General features: G+C 37.0%; 4 protein-coding genes across 8 annotated transcripts; 2 read left to right on the top strand and 2 right to left on the bottom strand.

The window, feature by feature from the left end:
• Positions 1 to 2,872: 2,872 nt before the first annotated feature.
• Positions 2,873 to 5,945, top strand: LOC121783187 (protein argonaute 3-like). Of its 4 annotated transcripts, none has more exons than XR_006046552.1 (6): positions 2,873 to 3,031; positions 3,105 to 3,160; positions 3,648 to 3,901; positions 3,982 to 4,055; positions 4,132 to 4,231; positions 4,343 to 5,945. XR_006046552.1 is itself a non-coding variant. In XM_042181177.1 (5 exons), exons 1-5 carry the CDS (start codon positions 3,014 to 3,016, stop codon positions 4,153 to 4,155), a joined length of 426 nt encoding a protein of 141 aa, XP_042037111.1. In that variant the 5' UTR covers positions 2,873 to 3,013; the 3' UTR covers positions 4,156 to 5,945. The 4 variants fall into 4 exon arrangements, 2 of the variants coding, with proteins under 2 accessions (XP_042037111.1, XP_042037112.1); XR_006046553.1 differs by having other exon boundaries at positions 4,122 to 4,231; XM_042181177.1 differs by having other exon boundaries at positions 4,132 to 5,945.
• A 4,576-nt stretch (positions 5,946 to 10,521) lies between these two features.
• LOC121784972 (pentatricopeptide repeat-containing protein At2g30780-like) lies at positions 10,522 to 12,452 on the top strand. 2 transcript variants are annotated; one of them, XM_042183265.1, is made up of 2 exons: positions 10,522 to 10,946; positions 11,285 to 12,452. In XM_042183265.1, exons 1-2 carry the CDS (start codon positions 10,656 to 10,658, stop codon positions 12,278 to 12,280), a joined length of 1,287 nt encoding a protein of 428 aa, XP_042039199.1. In that variant the 5' UTR covers positions 10,522 to 10,655; the 3' UTR covers positions 12,281 to 12,452. The 2 variants fall into 2 exon arrangements, with proteins under 2 accessions (XP_042039199.1, XP_042039200.1); XM_042183266.1 differs by having other exon boundaries at positions 10,811 to 10,946; positions 11,211 to 12,452.
• A 52-nt stretch (positions 12,453 to 12,504) lies between these two features.
• On the bottom strand, positions 12,505 to 13,635 carry LOC121783669 (protein sym1-like). The gene is made up of 5 exons (XM_042181813.1): positions 13,576 to 13,635; positions 13,405 to 13,489; positions 13,277 to 13,284; positions 13,073 to 13,167; positions 12,505 to 12,994 (listed from the first exon to the last, which is right to left on the bottom strand). Exons 1-5 carry the CDS (start codon positions 13,633 to 13,635, stop codon positions 12,520 to 12,522), a joined length of 723 nt encoding a protein of 240 aa, XP_042037747.1. The 3' UTR covers positions 12,505 to 12,519.
• A 369-nt stretch (positions 13,636 to 14,004) lies between these two features.
• LOC121784416 (rhomboid-like protein 11, chloroplastic) lies at positions 14,005 to 16,472 on the bottom strand. Its single transcript, XM_042182556.1, has 6 exons — positions 15,974 to 16,472; positions 15,538 to 15,648; positions 15,227 to 15,383; positions 14,976 to 15,142; positions 14,825 to 14,887; positions 14,005 to 14,405 (listed from the first exon to the last, which is right to left on the bottom strand). The coding sequence occupies exons 1-6, from the start codon at positions 16,112 to 16,114 to the stop codon at positions 14,241 to 14,243; spliced, it is 804 nt and encodes a 267-aa protein (XP_042038490.1). The 5' UTR covers positions 16,115 to 16,472; the 3' UTR covers positions 14,005 to 14,240.
• Between the last annotated feature and the right edge of the window lie 4,582 nt (positions 16,473 to 21,054).

Genomic DNA, 21,054 nt, shown 5'->3' with positions numbered 1-21,054 from the left:
AATAAGTGAGGAACATACTATTAGAATTTGGAGCTACGAGTTTGGGGTCCTGATATTTTTGGTGATTTTAGGCAACATAACTTTCAACGATCAAATAAATCAACACTCGATTCTGAGTTCAGCTCCGATGCGGCCGAGTTCCCCGGCGCCGCCGCTCTGCTTTCTTCTCTCTCAATACATCCGCTCCGCAGAAACCTTATTTGGTAATTTCACATTCTCGATTGAAACTGAGAAGTTCGTTAATTTAGGTTAATTGTTGGAGTAATTTGATTTTTTTTCATTAAAATTCTTATTACTATTAATTACTGCCATAAACAAATGTTGTTCACAACTTGTTTGATTGTTCCGTCACTCAAATATCGGCGTTTTTTTTTTGCAGTAAATTTGGTTTATGCTGCATAACTATACTCCAAATTTATGACTGATACAATGTTCGTTAAAAAATATTTTTTTATAAATAGAGCTCTAAGTGATTTTTTTTATTAGACTCATGATCTAATAAAAAGCGCCATAAGAGATCACACGTGGGTCGAAAAGAACATCGGTCTTCCACTCGTGAGGTAGATAAGAGATGAGAAATTCATCATCGACTTGCTCCCGCTCTGATACCATATTAGAAATTGGTCACTCACCCTATCCACATATATATAAGTTTGATATGATTTTCGTTAAATTGATGGAACAAATTTTAAAAATTTACACAGGCTCAAGTAATTATTCAACTTAATTAGAATACATATTCATTTATCTTCGTCTCTTTCTGGGGAAATTTCTGATGTGAAAAGAATGTGTGTAACTGTATAAGTATTAAATGGAGAGAGAGTGAGAGAGAAAAAGTGGTTGAATATATTAATTGGAGAGAGAAAGTTACCAAAAATAGAAATGTGTCATCTTAGTTGGGACTGAGAGAGTAATTCTCATCTCAAGTGATTGACTGCTTTTCAGCACGTGTTTGAAGAAAATGATAATAAATAGTTAAAGTGGAGAGAATGTAAAATAAGAGAGAAAATAATTTAGATGAAGCTCTTTTCTACATTAGTCTCTCTTATAGTACTTTACTTTCACTCCACTTAAACTATTTATGTTATCAATCGGGTTATTCTTTTTTCTTTTTTTTAAATTACATTATGTAACATGACTAAAATATGAGCATTATTGTATTTGGTAGTGGCGATCAAAACATTGCACGAATTTGCAATTAATTACTTTTAAAATAAAATTTTCATAAAAAGTGCAAAAATACTCTTTTATATGAAAAAAAAACTAGCTGGATTTTATTTGGAAATTTGGTCCTTGCATTGCATGTGAAGCAAAGTATGGACAAAAAGTTCCGTGGCAACTTTAATAGCTTCATCACGTTCTACAACGTGAACTCATTATAGAAATTTGTGACTTGTGAGGTTAGGAAGATGTTGGGAGGGTTGTAAGGTTGACTGATGATGTGCCAGGAGGAATTTTTGGAAGGATTGTCGGAAGTTTCCTACTACGTTGAATGCTCTCATCTCATGTGTTGTGTAATGTGTGGACGTTGGAAGATTCACAAAATAAAAAAATTTAGTACTCCCTCCGTCTCAAGAAAGATGAGCTCTTCATTGGGCGGCACGAGATTTTATGCAACTTTATTTTGTTTGTTAAGTGGAGAGAGTAAAGTAAAAGAGCGAGAATAAAATAGAGATAAAGAGTTTCCATTTTTCGTAATGAGTCATCTTGGTTGTGACAAATTAAAAAGAAAAGTGGGTCATCTGTAGTACAGAAGATGCATGAGTAATTTTTTTACTAAGTGGTATGGGAGTTTGGCTCCTGTCGAGTCTTTTAACTGCATACCAAATTTGTATGTGTTGTCAAGGGAGTTTGGCTGCTGTCCATTGCATTCGGTGGATGTCCATACCAATTTGTTTGTTTGTTTGTGATGGGAGGCTACTCAATAACTAAGATACCAATTTTACTAAATAGTAGTAGTAATTTTCAATTTCTCGAGAAATAAACGAGAAAGTAAACTGAAAATGGGGGTCAGTCTACTAACCCATCAAAATATAACCATTATATTAAAATAATATTTCCACCTTTTAATTTGGATTGTGAGTTTGTTTTTTTATTAATTTGGCCATGATTGAAATCTAAATTATTCAATTAGTTTCATACTTACATGTAAAATCTAAATTATGCATATTATTTTGGCCAAGATTGGATATACATAGCATGTTCTACAAAATAGAAATTTAAGAGAGCTAGGAATTTTCTCAACCAATCCACAGATATATTAATTGGTGTTCAGTTTTAGCCTCTACTAGTAGCATGTATCATAGCACATACTTCCTCCGTCCGCGAATAGGGGTCCCGATTCACTTTTACCATAAATAGTAATAGGGTCTCACATTCCACTAACTCATTTCACTCAAATTTCATTTAAAACTAATATATATAAGTTAGACATCTATTCCATTAACTTTTTTTCACCCATTTTTCTTAACATTTCTTAAAACATGTGCCGCCAAGAAATGGGACTTCTAATGGCAGACAGATGGAGTATTTAGATCAACTCTCTTCCATAGCTGGATGATTTTTCATAGATCTAAATCTGAAAATATTCCTTCTTCTTCTCTTAGCCATACTAATAGTGTAGATTGGATTTTAACAAAGCAAACAAAAACCTCAACACTTGAACATTTAAGATGATAGTTTTTGGAGATCTCAACACTCAACATAGTAATAATTACTACTCCTCCATTATAAAATGATCAAAATTCAATTTTAACAACTTTTGGTAAAACATTTTAAACTCTATCATATGACTATATAGTCACGGGTGGAATGGTGTGTCACTCTTTTTTTATGATATTTCTTTTCATAGAGAGAATTAGGTTTAGCATGATATGATAGTTTATATAATTGGCATCCCCATACTCTTCTTCTCCACCACTTCTCTTCTTCTCCACCAGATTTTCCTCCTCTACTCTCCTCTTCTCTCCACACACTCTTCGTCGACAAATTAAATCCAACCCCGACTCGAAAAATGGCTTCGTCTCTCAAGGTCAATATTAACAACTATGCTCATTCATTCACTATCATGCCTTAGGGTTTAATGGATTGGTTTTATTTTTCAGAATCCGCTCCAAAAATGGCTTCTCCGACGACGGCGCCGCCCAAAACATCTCTCAAGGTCAATTTTAACCAACCCCTGCCTGCGCTATTATTTCTTCAACATTCATGTTTTTGTATTGTTTGCTAAATTAAACATGATTTCGTGGGAAAAATTAAATAATTATAAAGTCCCGAGTAATTAAACTTCTTGCATGATTTAATTATAGATTCAACTAAATCTTTTGATTTAATTAAAATAGTGTCATTTTTTTTTGTAATACTCCTACTATAATTTTGTGTATATATATACATGTATATTTGTCTCTATGTCGTCGTTACTAGGTGGACCATAAAAATTCTTATGATTGACTTTAGTATGTAAAATTCTGACCTTTAATTTTCGTTAGGGCAACAACATATTATTATCCCTTTGGCCTAAAATAATGTGACGGAGATTTGGGCTAGATGGTTAATTAAATGAGTTGACTTGATTAAATTCAAGGATATGTTGCGATGAACTGTTAGCGTATTTGAACTCCATTAATGTCATCTGCCACAACCGCCAGATATCTCCAGAAGATCGAGCAGCTGAGGAAAGGAGGCTACGACGGGCCTTTAGGGATCGGCCTCCAGGGTCATGTCGAAACTAAAGTGCCCAATTTCCCGTACATTAGGGCCGCCATCGCCATATTCCACACCACTACATACTTCGACGTACGTATTTGGCCAAGCGCTAATGCCATCTCTATAGGTATTGTGGCACAAAAGAAGCACCATTCCAAGATTTTCCGACCCAACTCTCCTCACAACGTCCCTCTAGGTCGTCTACCTCAACAACTCATTCATCATAGCTAGCTTCTTTTATTTACTTATTAGTATCTGTCTATTCCATTCTCATAGGAACTGTGATTGACAACGGAATCTGTCATCCTATAAACAATGACTTCTACATGTGTGCTCTTGCCACCATGATGGTGAGTTTTGTTTCTAAGACACATCTTTAATTACATGAAACACATTATCTGAGCTTCGTAGATTAGTGATGTGCAGGGAACAACAAGGCCTACGCACTAGTCTACCATGTTCTGTACGATGAGGTTGGCTACTCTCCTGATGATTTTCAAGAGTTTGTCCTCACCTTGTCCTATGTGTAAGAACATATATCTCCCAAGTCTCTTGAATTGAAACCCTATATGTTTATGTTTTAGAATTTCTAATCATACATTGGTACTAACATGAAAGATCATTACATTTGTTGCAGCAACCAGAGAAGCACTAATGCCATCTCTATAGGTATTTGTAGTTAATTCAATTATACGTTTATCTGAGTGGGATTTATCAGACCTTGGATGTGGGGCCATAAAATCCTATGGGACGACCCCAACCCCATATTCCAACCGGTGTGGCTGTAGCGGCGTCACCAACAATGGGACTGACATTTTCAAACCCGTCCAGCCGCTCAACCCTCTCCCTATCTCATTCATCAACGTGATCGAGGCTTGCTCCCTCCAGAGCCCGCTATCCCCTGGAGGTATTTCCAGAAAGATTGAGCAGCTCAAGAATGCCGGCTACAATGATCCTCTAGGCATTGGTCCTGAAGGCCCAACTTCTCGTACATTATAAGTGAGCTACCAGAAAGAGAAGGCATTGTAGTAAGGATCGAGACTGCTTCCTAATTAAAAATCAAATCAAGCTGATGGTATTAATTACACGTCAGAGAATTATGCGACATATTTGATTTGCTGACTATTTTGGTGCACAAATGTATCAAAATAGTCAACAAATCAAATAAGTCACATAATCCTCCTGTCTGCAATTAATATCATCAGCTTGATTTGATTCCTCGAAGCAATCTCAAACTTACTATGGTGCCTTCTCTCTCCGGCATGACCTTAGGATGGCTATTTGCGTGCTCACCTTTGTATTAAATAATTAGTTGGTTGTTGTTGATGTTATAAGATCTCCTTATAGTGTTTAAATGAAAATCAGCTTTAGAGAGGACAGATAATTAGCTATAAAACCATTGAGGTCACAAATTTTACTCATTTTTTAAATAAATTTGAGGCTTTCAATTAAATTGTCATGATTCCGAAGAGCTATGTTTGTGTAAAATTTCCACGAAAAGAATTTTATCATTTTGATTGTTTTTAAAAATCGTCTATGTTTATGTATCATTAAAATTGTTAAGATGCACGTGTATGATGTGAATCAAATTGTACATTTTTATTCCCCTTACTTTACATGATTTATATAGTTTGATGCTTGCAAAAGTATGTTTTGTGGTGTAGGAAGAGGAATGAATGGTGAAACAAGGAATGAAGCTCGGATGTGAAAAAGTTGTGCGAAAATTCCAGCAAGTACAAGAAATTGGCCACCCGGCCGGGTGATTTTACAGTTGTAAAATTCTACCCGGCCGGGTAGTTTATTTTAACCGTAATTCCAGCAATTTCTCGGACAGGTTCATGATGGAAAAGGAGAGAGAAGAGGCGGTTTGGCTGGGAAAAAAAACAAAGAAAATAAAAGGCTGCAGAAAAAAAAGGAAAAGGGATGGATGTGACGGTTTCTGTGGGCAGAATGTAGGGAGACGTTTCAGAGGGGAAAAAGAGAGAAAGGAAGTAGAGAAGAGGAAGAAGAGAGGAGGAAGTTCCGGCCAACTTTCCGACAATCCGACTCCAAATCTCCATTCCACTCAACGAGAGCTCGAATCCTACGGTTTTCTTTGTTATATTTACCATGTGTTTATGCTAGGCTCTCATTGTTGCTCCAAGTTGTAATCTAGGCTTGTACGGATGTTTTTACACCATCAATATCATATGTTTGTGTCCTACAATGTGCTTAATTTTATTCACTATGTTTTTGGCTAATGATGTAGTGATGTTAATTCTTTTGCTATCGTCTCTTTAACATAGCTTAGGATTGATCGTTTGTTGGTATGCTATCGATTTAGAACTGTTCAGGGGATAAATTGATAGTGGATTAGGTAAGTGATTATAGTAGACGACGTTCGTTCCCGCGCATCTGCAGGAATTAAATGTCGTTGAAAGTTGGTTCATGGAACAAGTGTTCAGCTGACTGTGAACTATACGTCGTAGACATGTTCAGTGCATGCGATTAGGTTGATTAGTTAATCCCAAATATGTGCTCTTAATATAGGTGTAGAACAATACAAGCTTACTGAGCAACTTGGAGTGACATCTTTTTCCTATTTGAAAAGTCTTCCTTAGTTTGTAAATTTAGTTTTTTTTTAGTCTTGTCAATTTTTGTTAAATAACCTACGCCTCCCTGTGGTTCGACACTCGAAGTACTACAGTCGACTCTGTACTCTTGTGTGTTAATAATTCATTAATATAAAAGCTCGAAAATTACACATCAAGTTTTGGCGCCGTTGCCGGGGAGGCAACTGGTTATTTAATTAGGATTCTTTTTGTTTTCATTTTTGTATAGTCTTCTAACATTTTATTTTTTTGTTTCAGAGTTGTAGCTAGAAGACTAAGTCGAGCCAACGATTTTAAACAAAGGCGCTAGTTGGGAGGCAACCCAATGAGTTTTTAGTTTTTTATTTTCTCTTAATAAATCGAGGGTTTTGTTTGCTCAATTCTTTCCTTCGATGTATTTTTATGAATTGAGTATTTTGTTTTCTTTTTGGTGTTTTAATTTTTCTTTTTGTAGGAGCAACATGGAGATAGGATTCACATTGGAGCTTAGGAGGAACCACACCCACAAAGGAACTTACACCCACCCACCCACCCACCCGAATGCACTATGGATATCACGCCATGTTTGGGGGAGTGTTCTTTCCCTTTACTTTATATGTTCTTCTTTGCTTACATTGAGGACAATGTAGCATTCAAGTGTGGGGGGATTGTGAATGATTTTTATGCATTAGGCATGTTTTTTGGGTGTATTGCATGCTAAAGTGTTGTGAATCATGTAGTTGACGGGTGCACGCTTTATCTTCGGCTTTCTGATTATGAAATCTTGCTTGATTTTACTTGATCTTTGAAGCTTAGGATGAATGGAATGGGTGCATGAATTTACTTGAAAGAGCATGTTGTGATTACAATCGATTTCTTGAGTTGAGGAGAGTGTGAAAATCGCATGTCTTGTGGAAATTATTTTGGATTGATTTGCTTTATCGAGTGAAGTGCTTGCGTTCGTTTGTGTTAATGATTTGGGAGGATAAGGCACTAGGATGAACTCCATGGCCAAATGACCACATGCCTAGTCCATCAAATGATCCCCTAGAAGCCACTTTGAGCTTAATTCCCTATTCTTTGTGTAAACACTTAGCCAAACACTTAGCTACTTAAATAAGCGTAATTTTAGCCTCATCAATTGACATTGCTACTATTTGGGTGCTAAATACAAGTTGAGCTTGGTGTTTTGAGTTGTGAGTGTGGGGGTGGTGAACTGTATAGAGTAGACTTTTCTAGACTTGATAGAACGTGAAAAGAATGAAGTTCTTAGAAAGAAGAAAAAAAAGGGAAAAAGAAAAAGACGACCTCCAAATTCGTAAAAGTCGAGGTCTTTACAAAAACAAAAAAAAAGAAAAAAAAAATTAAGTTTGATGGAATAAAGATAGAGCTTCTATATTTGTTTGAAGTAATCTTGTCTAGATTTGATCTCAAGTTTGGGGGAGTGAGAATTTGGTTGTAATATTTTGTTGTTTGATCTTTGGAAGGAAGTTGTAGGAGGGAAGAATTTGGCACTCAAATGTGTAGCTTTTGAGCTCACTATCCATATTTATCCTACCTCATCCCTAGCCCCATTACAACCTTTAATTAAGACCTTGGACCTTTTTGTTGATGCTTGTGGATGTTTTGTAAATAACTTGGTAGAGTTAATGAAGTTTGATTTGAAATCCGCGAGTCTATGTGGTAAGTAATGCTTGACGAGTCAATGATGACGGTTTGAGTTGTATGATCACATGCTTGGACTTACTTTGAAATGCACATTGTCTTGAAGTTCTAGGTTGATAAGTGATGGTTCATGAGAGCGGGAAATCTTGATTGGAATTGTTGGGGGTTTAGATTTTGTCATTCATGTCTCTATGTGATTCACTCTTATGAAAACTTTTGTGAGCTGAGCTTTATAGTTTTGTGTTTATTGTGATCTTGCTCGAGGACGAGCAAGCAAATAAGTTTGGGGGTATTTGATGTGAATCAAATTGTACATTTTTATTCCCCTTACTTTACATGATTTATATAGTTTGATGCTTGCAAAAGTATGTTTTGTGGTGTAGGAAGAGGAATGAATGGTGAAACAAGGAATGAAGCTCGGATGTGAAAAAGTTGTGTGAAAATTCCAGCAAGTACAAGAAATTGGCCACCCGGCCGGGTGATTTTACAGTTGTAAAATTCTACCCGGCCGGGTAGTTTATTTTAACCGTAATTCCAGCAATTTCTCGGACAGGTTCATGATGGAAAAGGAGAGAGAAGAGGCGGTTTGGCTGGGGAAAAAAACAAAGAAAATAAAAGGCTGAAAGGGATGGATGTGACGGTTTCTGTGGGCAGAATGTAGGGAGACGTTTCAGAGGGGAAAAAGAGAGAAAGGAAGTAGAGAAGAGGAAGAAGAGAGGAGGAAGTTCCGGCCAACTTTCCGACAATCCGACTCCAAATCTCCATTCCACTCAACGAGAGCTCGAATCCTACGGTTTTCTTTGTTATATTTACCATGTGTTTAGGCTAGGCTCTCATTGTTGCTCCAAGTTGTAATCTAGGCTTGTACGGATGTTTTTACACCATCAATATCATATGTTTGTGTCCTACAATGTGCTTAATTTTATTCACTATGTTTTTAGCTAATGATGTAGTGATGTTAATTCTTTTGCTATCGTCTCTTTAACATAGCTTAGGATTGATCGTTTGTTGGTATGCTATCGATTTAGAACTGTTCAGGGGATAAATTGATAGTGGATTAGGTAAGTGATTATAGTAGACGACGTTCGTTCCCGCGCATCTGCAGGAATTAAATGTCGTTGAAAGTTGGTTCATGGAACAAGTGTTCAGCTGACTGTGAACTATACGTCGTAGACATGTTCAGTGCACGCGATTAGGTTGATTAGTTAATCCCAAATATGTGCTCTTAATATAGGTGTAGAACAATACAAGCTTACTGAGCAACTTGGAGCGACATCTTTTTCCTATTTGAAAAGTCTTCCTTAGTTTGTAAATTTAGTTTTTTTTTAGTCTTGTCAATTCTTGTTAAATAACCTACGCCTCCCTGTGGTTCGACACTCGAAGTACTACAGTCGACTCTGTACTCTTGCAGATAGATTGTAATATTAGAGCTATTTTATTAAACTTGTGTGTTAATAATCCATTAATATAAAAGCTCGAAAATTACACATCAGTGTACATGATTAATTTATGTCATCATGCTTGGCTAAAAAGAATTTTTAACATTATTAAAATCTAATAACACAAAATAAGTACTCCAAGCAAATTTAGTAAATTAGTCTCAACCAACCATTTAATTTAAAAAGAGTTATAATTAGTGTTATATTGCTAATTCAATAATTGCTAACTACAATTAAATAATAGTCATTAGATATTTAAATCAAGGGCCAGATCATTAGACCCGGAATGTCAATACATAAAAAACGTCAATAAGGGTATTAAAGTTAATTTACAACAAATTTGTTGTAACTAACTTTTGAAAAATATCTCATAACTTTAAAACGCATATAATTTCTCGATTTAAATTATTTTTTTTGCATAACATATGTCAAATTAAAGATAATTTCATAAGGATTATAATGAGATCTCACTTGCATACGTTCCGATATCAAAATTTGAAAAAAAAATGAAAATTTTCAATTTTTCTTACGGCAACAAATGTCAACATAGTATATAAAATATATCAATATAATACACGTAGAATGTCAATATAAGCAATGTGTTAACCTTCTCAGAGCATTGTGTTGACATTCTCACAGCATTGTATTGATATTTTTGAAACACTATATTGACATTTTCATCCAAAACTCTAATTTGATAGTTTTTTTATTTTTTTCGATTTAATTAATAAAAACAAAAATTACACGTGACAAATTTTAGACCACAGGATTTCTAAAATTCTATATTCTTAAATTAATTATAGTTAGCAATTAAATGATTTGTTAGCAATTGATCACTCCCCTATAATCCCCTATAATGACATTAGTGTAAGGTTAAACAAATTGTTTGATGTGCTTAATATCTAATAAAAAAAGTTAGATCAAACGCTGAATTATTTTCATCCAATTATTCGATTTGTAAAAAATATCCTAATGATATTAATGTTTTATTAATATTTTTAGCTTAAGATTATATCACAAAATAGATAGATTAATTAATGAATTATTTGTATTAAGTTACTTAATTTACAAAATGATCCTAATAACTTTAGTGTTTCATTAAATAATGTGGTTAAGATCTAATATCATAATTTATGCACTTCAATAAAAAATTAGTCCTAATTTTCATTGTTAAAACCTCAATCTTAGCTCGAATCTGATCGATCAGAAACGGAGCTATTGAACTAGGGTTTGATTAACGCCGCCGCGGAGGCAGTAAGCTCGGAGACTGAAATCAATGGCGACGGCGGCTGGCGTCGGCGCTGCCTCGCTGCGGATTCTTCGAGCCAAATACACTTCGGCGGTAACCGGAGGCCACCGCTTTACGCGGCTTCTCACCATTCAACACGATTCTTCTTTATCTTACGACTCATCAGCCGAACTCCCTTTGCTCCAGAAGCTTCTTAAGGCACCGCTTTCAACGATCAAATCAACACTCGATTCTGAGTTCAGCTCCGACGAAACCGAGTTCCCCTGCGCCGCTCTGCTTTCTTCTCTCAACACATCCGCTCCTCAGAAAGCTTATTTGGTAATTTCACATTCTCGATTGCAATTCATGTGTGTGTTTGTGTGCGATTTCGCATTTCACAAAGGAGAGCTCCTTAACTTCTACCCCTTATATGCATAGCGATTGAAACTGAGAAGTTTCGTTAATTTAGGTTAATTGTTGGAGTAATTTGATTGTTTATATTAAAATTCTTATTACTACTACTGTTTGCAATCTGCCATAAACAAATGTTGTTCACATCTTGTTTGATTGTTCTGTGACTCAAATATGGGCGTTTTTTTGCAGTAAATTTGATTTTTCCTGCATAACTACACTCCAAATTAATGACTGATACAATGTTCTTGGCCTGCTATAGCCAGATTATCGAATGGAAACTAGAGAAGTTGAGAAACAATGATGCAAAAGATCTCTCTCGCTATGCTCGATTGATATCGTTGTGCGGGAGCATCAAAAACCTCCATTTAGCATTACTTGTCTTTTCATCAATGGAGGAACAAGGAATTATTCCAGCTTCTCCAGTTTTTAATGCCCTAATATCGACAAGCTTATCCTCGGGTAATTTGATCACAGCATTGAGCTTATTTGAGATAATGGAGGGCTCGGAGAGCTACAAACCTGATGAAGACACCTACAACGCCTTCATCTCTGCGTATGCAAGCCTGGGAAACAAGACTGCAGCGGAGGATTGGTTCAAGGCTAAGATAGAGGCTGGATTTCCTGCTGATGCTCGGGCATATGGTTCCCTCGTGCATTGCTGCATCAAACTGAGGGCTTGTGAGGATGCTCGGAGATATTTTGAGGAGATGATGTTTGAAGGTATATTGCCTGATGAATCATCGGTTGTTCAAGACGTGCTGCTGATGTACTGTCAGCAGAGAAACTCGCAAAGGGTGAAGGAGGTTTTGAAGTTTGTCAGGTGGCGGATTGATTTGAATGTGTGTAAGAAGGTTGTGGATTTGTATCGGGAGCTAGGGTTGGCAGGAGATCTGGAAGAGCTAGTGGTGGCCTTGTCAGAGTCGGGCCAGAGTTCAGAAGCTCGTTCTGTGGTTCACTGCTCGTTGATGAGAATGTACGCAGATAGGGATAGATTGGACGATGTTGAGTACTGTGTGGGGCGAATGCTGAAGGATGGCGTCTCGTTTAGCTGTGATGAGGATGTTGAGAAGGTGATATGTTGCTATTTCAGGAGGGAAGCTTATGATAGACTCGACATGTTCTTGGAACGTGTGAAACAGCATTCGTATAAGCTCACGAAAACAGCTTATGATCTGCTGGGAGTTGGCTACCGGCGTGCGGGCCTGTTGGAGAAAACGAACGACGTGGTGAATGAGATGAAACGCACCGGTTTTCTCTAGATTTGACTCGATTCTCAGATGAAACCGTTGCTTATTGCAGTTTTGGGATCGTTTGTGTTGATGGAGCAGAAACTACAAATTTGGATTGGAAATACATGAGTAAATAGGCTAATGAACTGTGTGTTGTTTTTATTGGAGAATTGATGGGAATTATTTACATCAAGTTAAACTATATATGTATGTATGACTGCTTCAGTTACATTTCCACATATTCTCTAGCATCGGAGATGGGTATGGAGTTACCCATTCTCGTCTACCTCGTGTGCGCCCATCAACGACCTAGCCTCTAACTCGTCTGCAGTCGGGTTCGAGCCAGACCCTGCCTTGTCTGCAGGCATGCAAGACTTGAACCAGTCCATCCAGGGAAGGGCTTCTTCCTGCTGCTCGACCCACGAGAGAAAGCAGCTGTCGAGCAAGCAAAAGATGTTGACGTAGAGGAGTTGATACTCGACAGGCACAAATCTGAAGTTGGCGATCTGGACGAACGGCCACATAGTCCCCTCGAGGATGACAGCCGGGATGAAGTCGCGCCTCAATTCCTCCGCCACTTGGGAGACAGATTTCCCGGACATGAAGCCCATGTAGGTGAAGAAGAGGAGCAAGTCCATCGGCCCGAAGATGGTCACGTCCAGAGCAACTTTCATTGCGATGAAACAGAACGATCTCGGGTGTAGCTTCAGGCGCAACGTGATGAAGCTGTCCAGCCAATCATACCTGCGTTTGGGTGACCAAAATTACAACTAGAATCGATGACCAATATTACCTGCTGCGATGGGATGAGAGTGTACGAACCAGAGGTGGCCGACGGGGCCCACAAATCCGATACCAAACAAACTCGTCTTACCAACTCGCTTCCAATTAATGTGGAAACGCTCCTTTTCTTCATCCTGCAACCTTTTGTATTATGTCAAATTTTCATTACAAAGCTAAAACCTATCCCAACATGTTGAGGAGATTAAATGCATGAATTTCCCCCATCTTTTATTATATGAAAACCCAACTTTCTATATTAGGACAAGTCAAGAAATCAAACTCAATCTCAGAAGGTTAGGTTTATAATTGGAGAAAGGAACATACAATCATAAAATACAAACAATTACATATTTAAAATAGAAGAAAATGACGAACATTGCGTTTTTTGGAGGTAGTGTGCGTTATGGTTTGAGCAGCCATATCACCAATGCCCCATATGATGCCTGAGCTCACCATCTGCACAACGCAATTTTTAATCCAAAACTCAATACAATAAAACCTTTTTTTTTTTTTTTTCTTTTTTCGTTTGAGAGAGAGATCACCTCGGTTCTAAATGGGTACTTTGATAAATAATACTGGTACCAATTCCAAAGCTTCGACATGGTAGATTGTGATGAACATGCAGAGATGTTGCAATTCTTTCATTGATCACGAACATTTTCTGAATCAATCCCTAGATTGTTTCCTCGAGAATATAGTTTTTATGTTTAAATATAGTATATGGATGAAACGGTTGTGTTTTCTTATATTCATCTATTCTCAGTATTTTGTGTCATCCATCAATTCTATACTTTTCATTTTCAATTCAAAATAAATACTAATGGCATGTTAATTTAAGAAATTAAACTACATTGATTCTCTTTAATCATACCTTTTATTTTATAAATCATATATTCCACCTTTTTCTGTATTAAAGAATTGGGAAACATATCACGCTTATAGAACCCAGTAAACGTAAATTAAAGTACTAATTTCTCCAGACTTAAAAAACAAGTAAATTGAAAAAAATGGAGTGTATATAATCAAGAAAATGCCATGAGATAAATTACATCAATAACCTATGCTACATAGACTACTTCACTACTACCTTGTCATCAGTTTGCAGCATACAACGACAAAACCACCCTGATCAATCATGCTACCGGATTCTTGAGCAAAGGGCATAACAGTAAACCAGTGCTGAGTTTCATCTTCAAAAAAAGAAGCCCTATTTCTCGTCAGTTGGTGTGGGAACACTACTGAGCAGCCAGATTAGAACCACACCGATGAGAGCGCCCGAGAGATGCGCAATATGGTTTACGTTCTGCATGGCATACCCGCCTCCTCGGAAGCTTCCACCTATTCTAGCCGAAGCTTGGGCTGCTTCCATCACCTGATATATGTGTTACCAACATCAGCCACAAACTTGCCAAATGTTTCAATGATGTCCCCAACATTTCAAATCTCAATTTCATATTCCGGCACCTGAATACCTCTGATGTGGAAATACAAGCTTAGATACTTACTTTCCACGTGTGCTCAAAGCAGTAAAGCAACGTGTGAGATTTCAAGTGCCTTAAATATCACATATGGGACATAATTGTGGAGATGTTGAAAATTTGGGTTGTAAAAGTTAGCAAATTATTGAGAAATGGCCAAGTAAAATGTAAGTAGCTAATTATCACCACATATGATTTCATCCAGGTGAAGCAAGAAACTATATCAAGACACTCTACACGATTAGAAAGTTTAGGAGCAAACTAAAGCCACATTAGCTTTGGTTGCATAAGTCACAGTCTCGTAGATACAAACCTTTTCTACCACGAATTGCCCCAGTATAAGAACTTCAAGGATCTTCCTCCAGTCCCACGACATCTGCAGCACATGTACGGGAGTTTCAGCAGCTCGGCAAAAAAAAATATACGCCGCCTAATCACCCAAGAAAGCCTCATGATCATCATACCTTCACGAGGACACTAATAGCAAAGAGTCCAAATACTGCACCAGATGCCCCGATGGAAACAGTATTTCTTGGAAGAACTAACCATGAAACAAGGTTCGCCCCTGCACCTGTCAAGATATAGGAAAGCCACAAAGCAAAGTTTCCCTCTTCTTCTTCAACGAGTTTTCCTGGATCACGGAAGTACAAGCCATCCGTTAGCACTAGCCATGTCCTCAAAACTTTTTTAAAGGAAAAGGGTGCAAAGGTCTCACCAAAAATATACAAGAAAAACAGATTGCTCGATAGATGGCTCCTACAAGCAAAAACACTTGCTGAGTATAATCTCAAATTCCACATGTAAAAATATGAGAGAATAAGCAGCCTTACCAGTTGAAATGACAGACTGTACAGTTCCTTAATCAACGGAACCTGAAAATCGAAGCAAATTCCTAGTTAATAGAGAAAGCAGTGGAATATTTTTACAACTCTACATTTTACGGACTGGAGTAGAGTACATATCACAATAACCACCTATTTAGTACTCCAATATAGAAAAATTCACAAGAATGAGATTATAGGAAACCTGGAAGACGTGATCAGCCACATATATCCCAGTATTGATCAAGAGAATCCAGAATATGCCATTAACACGCTTCTCGCCCTTCCTTTTCTCTTCGGGCTTCCCAAGTTCCAGCTGTGATATAATGTCTAAGTGAAACATCATCAAACTGAATTACAACTTATACAAAAATCAAATTCCTAAATCATGATCAGTAACAAGCTAGATAAACCTTTATTATGAAACCTGAAAATAATTTTCAGGAAAACAGCAAACTTAGGGCTTCACCAGCTATGGCATAATGTCTAAGTGAAACATCACCAAATTGAACTACACAACCCTAATTCATTGTCAATTACAAGTTTATCCTAATAACTAGACAAATTTTAATTCTATGGCAATAATAAATCAGAAATTCATGCAATAGAAGTTCAAGTAGACAATATAAGTAATAACAGACCTGAATTGTCCGTCGCTCTGTAGAGCAACAATCGAGAAATTGGCTTCTTCCAAAGTCCAAAGGTGAGTCGACTAAACCGCCGTGGAATTTGGGCACTGTGATAAACTGCTTCTGCTGAAGTTGAAGATTGAGCTGAATCATTGCTGTGCTCTTGGGCTATAAGAATCCAATTTGAAGTTGGAGCGTAACAATTCGAAGAAGATCACATCCACATCGATGAAATCCGAAGTAGCGCAAACACAATCGTCGAAATATATGATTATTTTGCTGCCATTTCGTTTGTGTGAGAAACGATAAAAATGTAAGCATATTACGAATTTAATTTCATTTAATATTTATACAATAATTAAAATGTAGGTTTGCACCCAACAACTATCCGAATAACAGATTTGTTATCGATTTGACACTCAAAATATGATTGTATCAATTGCAAATTCAAAGGTTTTTGAACCATCAAATGTGGCTAGCTTTCTAGGAAGTGGTGAACCTAATTCTTATAATAGAGATGGTTGTGATTTCAAAAAGAATTAACACCAATAATAACAATATACTATAAGCACACAAAATAGAATAATTCAACACCAATTAGTAATAAATAGTTCGTGATTATTCAAGGTCATTTTCATATATAAATTCAATACCCAATACGACTGATAAGTCGTTTGTTTATTTCCCAAAAAGTTACTCCTGCAAATGATTTTAGAATCTCTCAGAAAATCACAAGCAACTTTTTTATTTGTTTTAAATAATAATATTTGAGGTAGACATATCATATTAAGTTGTTTGATTGCTCTCATTTGAGTCGGGTTGGTACAAAACGTGGGTACAGAATAAATTTGCTACAATTTCAGCAGTAGATTTCTTTTTCCATCTAATTATTGAACTTCTAAAAAATATCACGTGGAGAAAAATTAATGTCCCAATATTGTTTCCAAAGGATGTTTGTTACTCGGAAATTCGAAGCTCACTATCACTTCAAATTTCGAAAGGTGGACAATTTTGGATTTAATTTCATAAATTGACATAATGTTAATCATTAATATAGGCAAATTGGTAGGTCATACTTTATTGGTTTCCTTTTTTTTATCGGTTTCCTCTCATAAGTTATCTTTTTTTCTTCGAGGGTGAACTAAAAAAAATGGAGTAATACTAACGATCGACCATCTAAAAAGAAGCCCAAGAAAATAATTTTCCTAAATTTTGAGTATACATTATTTTATTTGTGTGAAATTATCAGGAGTGAGGTTTTAACATTGTAACGTCATGTGACTCATAATTAAAAAGAGTGTTTGGCACAATTTTAGTACTGTTACTTAATTAATTATTAGCAATTAATATAACATCAAATAATAAAGCATTCGTCTTATAATATGATTGGAATTAATATGAGATTAATTCCTATTGAATATATTATATGAAAAGAGAGCACAAAGGGAGGAAAATAGCGTAGATTGGCGGTTTCTTTAAGAGGGAGAACCGAAGGAGAGAACGAGATTAATAATTTAATTCTCCAACTTGATAATAATAAAAACTCCACACATATTTATAATATGTGTTGTACAAAAAGATCTCCTATAAACTACGAAAGCAAATCAAAAGCAAATCAAATCCTAACCACTATGGAAAGTAAATAAAATCATAACAACTAAATAATACTAAAACATAAATAAACTAAATAAATATGGAATATCAGCTCCCTTCCATAATAAAATAGAATATCATGTCCCTATAGGTTTGAAATATCAGGTCCCTATAGGTTTGGTTTCAAACCCTGGTTCGAACAGGAGGAGTACGTCATGCTAATGTGCCTTGGATGATCCACATCTCAGGTCAGGCGCCAATGAGCACATTGAACTAGCCATGTGGCGGAGGAACCCTTAGGTTTTCGGGGAATTGGATTCTCACCCTTCCAGAATAAAATAGAGTATTAGGTCCCTATCATAATGATCGGTATAATTATTGAAACTGAACTAAATGTAATCATAGCCAATCGCCCAGTTAAGAATCTATGATAAGAAAAATCAAGAAATCACAAATCTTGATCAATAAAGTAACCAAATCACCTGTTAATAAGAGCATCCGCAGCGGTGGCGGTTGGCGCCACCGCCGTCCGTGCCAGCGGCAAGGCGAAGGACCGCCACCGCTGCAACCGCGCCGCTGGCACGGCGCTGCTCGATGTATCGAGCACGTCCGTGCCAGCGGACGCACACGTGGCGGTCTCCCATTCGCCAACGGCATAGCCGTTGGTTTCAAACATTTTTTTATTTTTATTTTTTAAAAAATCGGATTTTTATTAAAAAAATCGATAAAAAATAAAAAATAAAAAAAAATTCACTTCCCCAAAAAATTATATCCGTTTATAACCGTTTTTCCCCACTTTTTAATTTTTTTTTTATTTTTTTTACCCCAAAAATACACACTTTCATCTATAAATACCCCCAATTTCACTCCAAAAAATTCACACTTTCACTACACAATTCTCATCATCAATCTCTCATATCCATTTTCATCTTCCTCTCACACCCTACAACACCACTATGTCCGGTAACGACGACAACCCAAGCGGCTCTCACGGTTGGAACCCCGAATGGTTCGGTTCGCAACCGTTTCATAGTCCGAAAACGGAATATTCGGCCCCTCCTCTCACCCAAGATTCGGGCGTTCCGAGTGGCTACCGGCCATACCCAATCGACGATCAAGGTGCCTCCGATGGGCGCTACGAGTGGACACCGGAGCCTAGGCCTCGCGCCCCTTCCCAAATGCCGAATCCTCCATCTCGCGCCGGTGTCCGCACACCGTACTCACCGGCGGAGATGGAAAGATTGTTCAAGGCGTACTTGGAAATCTCCGAAGATGCGGTGGTTGGAACGAACCAATCCGGCGATCACTTTTGGTGGCGCGTCTCTAGCCGGTACAATGCACACCGGCCGCCGGGAACGATCGAGCGCAACGAGAGTATGGTGCGCAACTGCATCGGCCGAGCCAACGAAGAAATTGGCAAGTTCAACGGCTATTTCATCCAGGAGTCCCGGAATGCCGGGAGCGGCCGAAGCGAGGTCGACATCATCACCGCCTCGCTGAGCACCTACCAATCCATGAACGGTAAGTCGTTCAAATATCTTAACGTTTGGCAGGAGACGCGGACGCACCCGAAGTATAAGGGAGGCATAACATCCTCCTCTAGCGGCTCCTCCAAACGCTCACGGTCGGCATCCCTATCCGACGCCGGCGAAGAAGTGGCTAGCCAACTCGCCGAAGCTAACTTGGGTAGCCCCGATGCCCAACCAAGCGGTTCCCGACGCCGACCGCAAGGTAGGAAGAAGGCGGCGGCCGAACGACGTCGCGCCGCGACTCCATCTGCCCCTGCTCCCGAACCCGCACCCTATGTTCCACCTCCACCCCCGAACAACTCGTTGTGGGCCCTTTTGGCCCAACTCAATATGGCCGATAGGTCAACTATGACCCCCACGCAACTTCAAACGCACGAGTCCATGATATTGGGTCTCCAAAAACAATTGGGGTTGGTGCCGCCGGATGCGTAGTCTTCCTCGGGTTATATTAGCCAATAATTATGTAATTTTTAATTTTTAGGAGTTTAATTATGTAATTTTTAATTTTTAGTATTTTAATTATGTAATTTTTAATTTTTAGGATTTTAATTATGTCTTTTTATTTTATTTGTAATTTGTTATTTTTATTGTGGTTTTTTTAATGAATTTTAGTATTATGAAAATGTTTTTGTGTAATTGAATTTTATATTAATTGTGCTCGTCCTTGCGGAAGAGCACAGTTGTGGGTGTTGTGCTCTTGCCAGAGAGCAGGCATGAATAGTACCGCCCGGGCCCACAACCGTGCCGCTGGCAAGAGCACGGTTGTGGATGCTCTAAAGTGAAACCGACAAAGTTAATGGCAAACACCCAAATTATATATATAAAGGCGTCAGTCTATAAAGACAAGCTAGCTTGTGTATTATTATCATTATTTTTATTTTAAAATTAATTCATAATGAAATTACTACACGAACAATCAATAACAAAAGTAAGTAAAAAAATCTTAAGAAAAAGTGGGTAGATTCATGAATTTTGAAAAAATAGAAAGAGATAGAGCCTGAAAATTAAAAAATAAAACTTTATGTGAATACTACTACTAGATGGTAACTTTAAACCATGCACACTTCAGAAAAATGATTGAATTTTTTGTGTCTAATGAAGAAACACATTTTTCATTCCTTGAGATTTAAATATAATAAAATTATTACTATAACATTACACAATCTTAAAAGTCGATTTCATACCACCTAATCTACCAAAACGAAGCAATCATAAGTTGATAAGATTCAATGAAGTTGATACGTTTGGGCAATTATATGATTTATAATTTAGAAAAATATACAGTAGTAATGTTTCATTACATTTGTTGGTCTTTATATGTCATTGGTTTAGGTATTTCTTGTTAGAACACATTAATTAAACGTCCTTTCGTTTTAATAATTTTATTGAAATTTATGAATACCTACTCAAAAAAAGTCGGAGTCAACATTTGATTAAAAAATCTCATTATTATACAATCAAAATAATCACAAACGTCAAATTATTGTACAATCAAAATGTATCATAACACACCCATGAAAAACACTTTTGATAGCTCAACAAAAAATGCACGTTTTGTACGTATTTTTCATAAAATGAATATGTTTACCCTTTGTACTTCCGTTTCATTGAATTATTGCTTCGATTCATGTATCAAGCAACGGAAAAAATGCACGATCCAATATCGTTTGAGCTACTTTTTTACAGTTTGGAACATTTTTTGGATAAAAATACCACAAGCCAATGAAGGACATTTCAGTTTATTTACTCTCTTTTCTTCATTAAAATATTTGATTTATGTCTCTAATTCTTCTTTCTCCTTTTCTCTTCATCTGAAGTACTAACAATATAACTAGAAATATATGAATGTGTAACTAATTTAAAACCCTTCAAAGATGTCTAAAATGCCCTTAATGAGTTTGAGGGTATTTTCGTTTAAATAAAGTTTGAAACAGTGGAAAGTAGCTCGAACGGTATTATTTTAAAGTTAAT

The sequence above is a fragment of the Salvia splendens genome, chromosome 21 (genome assembly GCF_004379255.2).
Source record: "Salvia splendens isolate huo1 chromosome 21, SspV2, whole genome shotgun sequence".
In the NCBI taxonomy this organism is placed as follows: domain Eukaryota; kingdom Viridiplantae; phylum Streptophyta; class Magnoliopsida; order Lamiales; family Lamiaceae; genus Salvia; species Salvia splendens.
Note: the sequence above shows the minus strand (reverse complement) of the source record. Positions and strands in the feature narration are given on the sequence as shown.

Excerpts from the sequence above, each read along its gene's own strand:
- LOC121783187 (XM_042181177.1), top strand. Across the intron at positions 3,161-3,647 it reads CGCCCAAAACATCTCTCAAG|ATATCTCCAGAAGATCGAGC; the intron begins GTCAATTTTAAC and ends CACAACCGCCAG. Across the intron at positions 3,902-3,981 it reads TCCTCACAACGTCCCTCTAG|GAACTGTGATTGACAACGGA; the intron begins GTCGTCTACCTC and ends CCATTCTCATAG.
- LOC121784416 (XM_042182556.1), bottom strand. The coding sequence starts at position 16,114 with ATGATTCAGCTCAATCTTCAACTTCAGCAGAAGCAGTTTATCACAGTG. Across the intron at positions 15,649-15,973 it reads CAGAGCGACGGACAATTCAG|CTGGAACTTGGGAAGCCCGA; the intron begins GTCTGTTATTAC and ends ATTATATCACAG. Across the intron at positions 15,384-15,537 it reads TGGCTGATCACGTCTTCCAG|GTTCCGTTGATTAAGGAACT; the intron begins GTTTCCTATAAT and ends TTCGATTTTCAG.
- LOC121784972 (XM_042183265.1), top strand. The coding sequence starts at position 10,656 with ATGGCGACGGCGGCTGGCGTCGGCGCTGCCTCGCTGCGGATTCTTCGA. Across the intron at positions 10,947-11,284 it reads CTCCTCAGAAAGCTTATTTG|ATTATCGAATGGAAACTAGA; the intron begins GTAATTTCACAT and ends TGCTATAGCCAG.
- LOC121783669 (XM_042181813.1), bottom strand. The coding sequence starts at position 13,635 with ATGTCGAAGCTTTGGAATTGGTACCAGTATTATTTATCAAAGTACCCA. Across the intron at positions 13,490-13,575 it reads AGTACCCATTTAGAACCGAG|ATGGTGAGCTCAGGCATCAT; the intron begins GTGATCTCTCTC and ends TGCGTTGTGCAG. Across the intron at positions 12,995-13,072 it reads GGCCCCGTCGGCCACCTCTG|GTATGATTGGCTGGACAGCT; the intron begins GTTCGTACACTC and ends ACCCAAACGCAG.